The sequence below is a fragment of the Uloborus diversus genome, chromosome 3 (genome assembly GCF_026930045.1).
Source record: "Uloborus diversus isolate 005 chromosome 3, Udiv.v.3.1, whole genome shotgun sequence".
NCBI lineage: Eukaryota > Metazoa > Arthropoda > Arachnida > Araneae > Uloboridae > Uloborus > Uloborus diversus.
Window position 1 is genome coordinate 170,782,054 of NC_072733.1, and position 6,000 is coordinate 170,788,053.

Consider the following 6,000-nt stretch of genomic DNA (forward strand, 5'->3'; position numbering starts at 1 on the left):
CAGAACGTTAGATGTAAGGATCAAGTTTTTACTGTGGCTGCATTTTTCTGCCCCGCATTTTGAAACCATGTCCGAAATTTTTTAAAGAAGGTGATTTAATCAAAAATATAAAACTTCAGTTTAACCATTTAAAAAAAAAAGTCAGCTTTAGGGACACCTGACACTGCTCCTAACCCCCCTCTTCACATACACACCTCCTTTTCTGGTGCTCCAGTTGTCTGTGTCCTGCAGTATGATGGTTCTTTGGCTACTCCCCCCCCCCCCCCACTCAGCCCAATTGGAAACTTATTCGCAATAAACTGATGCCTTGCGGATCAATTTTCATTCTGAAACACCCAAATTTGAATTATTTGTTTTTAAGATTGCTTGTGACACCTTTGCAGAACGAAGCAAAAGAACATGATGTTATAGAACTATGATACCAACTGGCATTTGCTGAAATCTGCATAGGATGTAATTTACAAGTTAAGACTCAACCCTCCATTTCTTATTTAACTTAGGACATTAATCCCTAAAAATTCCCATTCAAATGAGAAAACTTTGTAAAAAAAAAAATTAACACTGCCCTAAAAATACTAACACCCTAATGAAAAAGTTGAAATACAGCTAAAAGGGTCATTAGAATAAACTCAATATTGGTAAACTCTGGAGGTTAGGATTTGTAGAGCTCCAAAAGCCTAATTCTTTGAAACTTGACCTGCTAATATCTGCAAGTCAATAAGCTAGAACTGCATCTTTCAGAAAATTTGTCAACTGAAACTTCAAATAAGTCTCTAAACAATTTTATTTGGCCTTTTTAGACCTAAAAATATATCCAATTGCCCTTATTTTATATGTATATATTTTTTTTTCTTCTTTTTCAGATGAGCACTGAAAATATACTTTTTTTAAATTCCACATACAATATTCAGCATCAATTTGCTCCACTATTCCACATTGGAATATTTAATGCTGTTTTTCCAGTGTTAATAAATAAGTTTTTTTTAAGCATAAAATTTCAAACCCACCTTGATGACCAGCAAGCTGCACCCATGGGTATTTTTGTTTTTTGTACGTCTGTATGAAAGGAGTACAACGAACCAAATTTCTTACCCGCTTCCAAGCAGATGGCTAAAAAATATTAAAAAAAATTCATTAGGGTACCACAAATTAAATGTTTTTATCATTTCTTGAAATCTCATGTGGTTGCAACGGATGAACTTTTGTGACCTGAATGCAAAAAAAACTATTGTCGCAGTTGTGTATGAAAAAAAGTTCCTGCACCAACTTGTTTCAAGTTTAGCATTTTAATAAGTGTTTGTTGCTGTATAGTCTGTAGCAGCGAGAACAGTAGCATTTGAGATAGAATAGCGTAGTTCGTGAAAAAAAAACAGCTAATATAATGTGCTGATAGTTTGGAAAAACATTATTAAAAATTATGTGTAAGAGTTGGTTTTACTACGTTGTGGGGTCTTGGCGGAGTGGGATCCTCTTTAAATGACAGGCCTGCCTTGAGAGGCACGCTTCACAGATTAAGTACTGGCCTACACAGAGAACAAACAGCATTTGGTGTATAATTGAATTCTGATCAGCGGACAATGGGAAAGAGATAAGAGAAATGAACTGCTTTTTCCTGACACGTGACTATAAGTTTTAAAATTGGTTATTTCAATAAAATTTGTTCAGTAAAGCAGGATTATTAATGGATAATTTTCTGTGAAGCTTTAATAACTAAAAGGAGTATTTTTTACTAAAAGGAGTATTATTTATTCCATTAAAATTTATAAAAGTTGAAACATTTCAAAAAAAAGAGAAAGTTGAACGCAATAGCTCCGATAGGACTCATAATGTCAAAAAATTGACTGTAAAGCATACCTGATTAGCAGGCATTCAGGGGCTACTCGATAAGAGGTCACTGTGAACTTTCATAAACTTTCCTTTCCCAGAAAATTTTGTCTGACGAGTCTTTAAATTTCGAGTAGTTTTTTGCGAAATATTGCATTAAAAAGGTATTCTCATTAGATGTAGTGATGTGGGTAATTAGGAATTTCATTCGGAAAATCGAGAAGTAACCCCATCTGAATAGCATAAAATCGGGGAGCATCTGCATGTATTACACTAAACAGAATGATACTTACCTATCACGGTCTTTTGATTTTTTGAAGATGGTTCCGTGGATGTTGATGATGATTCAGTTGTTAAAAATTGCTCAAGTTCATTTGATGTAGAAGTTTGCTACATTTTCCCGTTTCAAGCCACCTCTCCATAGAGCCGCAATCGAATATGTAAAGAAAAGTATTTTTACCAAAATAGGAGCGCTCTTCAGGTCACCTTCTCTCAAGGAGACCAAAAAACCACATGAAATTATCTTTATTTTTGTCGGAACGTCCTTTTATTTATTTTTTTTTTTCTGGTCATCTTGCGCTTCTTTTTTTGTTGGTCTATCGAAAGTGACATCACAGTATCCAACGTTATGCTGGCTTACGATTTGCTTTTGAAATTGCACGTTAATTTTTAGACTCCTCCTCTTTTTTTTCTGTAACGTAACGCTTTTTTGGTCAAATTTGAGATGCCGCAAACACATTTGAGAAACCGCGCTTCGGTAAGGTACTATGAAGCCACGTGTTGAATAATGTCAAACACATGACACGTCTCCTTTCCCTTTCTACCCCAAACTTAACCTTTGACCAGCTAAGTGGCTAATTTTTGTGCATCCTTTGGCCAGGGTGTTGTTGCCAGCTGCAAAAAACCGAGATAAGAAAGAAAGGGGCCAAAGGCATATATAAGGGAGGGGCTGAGGGGGCCCGGGCCCCCTCCAAAATCTGGGAAAGAAAATTAAAGAAAGGTAGTTATTTTGGTTTTAATTGCTCGCAAATTATTTCCAAACTTTTAGCGACAACAAAAATAAATAAATAAATAAATAAAATAAAAATAAATGAATAAATATGATAGTGATAATAATTATAACCGTCAAATCAGAGGTTTTCGAACTGGGTGCCCCAGGAAGAGGTGATGGGTGTCACAAAGTGTCAATGGTAAGAATAATATGTATGTAAAACTAGACTAGGATGTCATGAGAAAATTCTAATTCTTTAAAGGGTGCACAGTGAATCGTTCAAGTTTGGTAACCTTGCATTAGAAGGATCTAGGCAATGGTGATCAGAAGGGGTCAGGAGACCCGTACCCTTTACTCAAGAAAGAACGTGTCTTAGGAAAGCGAAGTTATTTTAACAAAAGAAAAGCAAATAATGTAGGGGAAAAAATCTCAATTCTATCAAAAATAAAACTTTAAATTAAAATATTTTTAACAGATGCAACTTATCGCTTAAAAAATTAAGTTCCCCTCTCTTTCACCCCCATCCCGTTTTTTTTTTCTTTTTCTTTCTTTATGGTCAGTCTGAAAAGAATGGTTTTCAAAATGTTCCTCTCCTTAACTCTCGTCCCCTGCAAGAAATTTTAAATAAGTTACAGTTGTTCGGTTGGAGTAATATTGGAAATTAATGATCTAAAAACGCATTTCTTTAGGCGTTTTTTGGACATCAATTTCAAAACATTTCTGGAGGGGGGGGGGGTCCACAAACCAGCACCCTTTCACTAAGGTTACTACCAAAAATAGTTTGAAATTATGTCTTTAAGATTCCAGTTTTGAAAATTTTCGGAGGAAAAAACTCCCTAAAACTGCTCTTTACCTCTAAACGTCTCCAAAGATAACCTGAAATTGCGTTTTACCTTTCAGGGGAAGATTCTCGAACTCTTCCTTTCCAAAGATTGCCTAATGTTTAGAAAAAGTCTGAATTGCTTTTGAAATGAACCTTAAAATAAAAAAATTCAAAAGTTAAGACTATTGATCAGGTAATTGAGTCCAACACCTCCCATTTCTTTTACCCCTCCCTCCCTCCCCTGTCCCATTCTTCTTTTTCCTTTTTCCCCATACGTTCTAAAAATAAGAAAGTCAGTCTTCAAAATGCTACACTTTGTGAGCCCCCTCCACCTACTAAAACCAGCTTCTCAAACCTCGTTTTCAGGGCTTCAATGGCGAAAAATTTTTAGGGAACATTTACCTAACGCCTTGCTTTCTGAAAGCATCAAAGTCATTTAAGATTGCTTTTATGGAGCTTCAATTTTGAAGAATGGCACGAACCCCTAACGTTACCAAGTGCGGTCCACAGTCGCGCTTTTAAGACTTCAATTACGAAAAAGTTTCGGGCGAGTGTCCGACTGATCCCGTATGAAATCTGAAAATGAAAAAAACTGCAATTTCGACAAATTTAAGGTGGAGAGCATATAAATTCTTCTACCTAGTATCACTGAATATCTCCTTAAAACATCGTTCCCCTTCTTGCCCTTCCAACATCTTTATGCAAGCCATTCCCCCACCCCCCATAGCATTTTTTAGTCATTGTTTTTATTATCTAAACAAAACACAAATTGCTGAATTTCACTACTCGTACAGTGAAAAAAAGGGCTTCTGTGAAATCACGATTTCTGCACTTATATCTTTTTTCTGCTTTTTGACTACTGAAACGTTGACTTCCATATAACATTTAATTCTTATTTTTTTTGCCATCCTTTAAAACATGGTTTTATTTGACATCAATTTAGTGAATATTTTGTGCATTTTTGTTAAAATAAGGCAACTTAGGATGACTAATGACCATTTGTTTTCGATACTGTGCTCAATAAAATACAATGTCATGTAGGAAAGACGACAAATTGTAGTATTAGAAGTTCATAACACAGAGAGAGATTTATTTGTAGTACATAGCAGCTTTATGAAAACAGATAGTCAATAATACTTCCTAAAAGCAGTAAATGTAGAAATGTTTCAATTTTGAGTACACTTGCACTCACTACATATAAAAACAAGGAGTAACTTCTTCCTCAAAGTGACAAGATTCAACATTTAAAACATTTGAGCATGCAAGAGTGACAGAAACCCCAAGAAGATACTCTTTTAAAACAAACTTCAAAAACAGATGACATCAATAGAAAATATAACATAAAGGGAATCAATGCACAATATTATCTGACACTTATTGAACGGTAATGATCCGGTTGTATACCTTTCACGGCGTGAAAGGTAACAAATGTAAACATCATAATGTCAAGGACTACAGCGGTACTACTAGGGGAAAAAGTTTCACTAACCTTTGGAACTTGACGAGTTTCTTCAACTTCCCAGTCGCTGCTAAGATCATCACTGCTCGTTCCACAACCATCATGAGCATGATTAAGGGGTGTCACCGTTAACCAGGATCCAGCATATCCTCCATAGCTTGTTTGAGCCATGGGCCAGCCGTATTTTAGCTTTTTGTACTACACGAATGACGCCAATTACTAAATCCGTTCATTTGCCGAAGGACCCAGCGCGCCACCAAAACAAATCATTTCTACACCTAACTTTTTGGTTATAAATAAATGAAACAATGATGCTATGTGTTTAAACACTGCGCCCTTGTGTTATAGATGCCATCTTAAGAGCGTGTGTGACGTTTTATTCTTCCGGCACTTATAGTAAGAACATTGCGCACATGCTGCCTGTAGGGATAATGTGCAGCAGACCTGGAATACATATTCCTGCTACATCCGCAACTTCGCGCAGACTGGCGCACGGTTCCAATGAAAAATCGAGTTTAGCGAGTGGTTTGGAAACTTTTCAGTGTCATTTCCGCTCTCGCAAATCGAAGGACGAAAAATGACCTCAGCCTACCTCCAATCAAACATAATTTTTTCTCATAATATAAAAAGACAATTTTTGAAATTTCTTCTATGTTCAGATTTGAAAGTTTGAAGTTTCTTAAAGTTCGAAATCAACGAACTCCAAATTCAATTTTTTGAAGTAATCGGATTCGCAACTCCAACGAACTATAGGGGGCACTGCAGTCACTGTCTAATGGCGGAATTGAAAACTAAAACAAACGCATGTGGTAACGAAGAAAATGCTAAAAGTGTTGTGATTTTTGTTCGTATGTATGATTTTTTCGCTTTATTCATTTGAAAAGATTTTTCAAAGTCTTTTGG

The 6,000-nt window shown here is 35.8% G+C and overlaps 1 protein-coding gene across 2 annotated transcripts in view; it reads right to left on the reverse strand.

The window, feature by feature from the left end:
- The window catches only part of LOC129219284 (inositol-trisphosphate 3-kinase B-like), a 46,782-nt gene extending 41,209 nt beyond the window's left edge, over positions 1–5,573 (reverse strand). For both annotated transcript variants that reach the window (XM_054853619.1, XM_054853618.1), the window contains exons 1-2: positions 5,128–5,573; positions 1,008–1,110 (exon numbers count right to left, since the gene is read on the reverse strand). In XM_054853619.1, the coding sequence (XP_054709594.1) occupies positions 1,008–1,110; positions 5,128–5,268 (244 nt within the window). In that variant the 5' untranslated portion in view covers positions 5,269–5,573. The remainder of the gene's footprint in view (positions 1–1,007; positions 1,111–5,127) is intronic.
- Between the last annotated feature and the right edge of the window lie 427 nt (positions 5,574–6,000).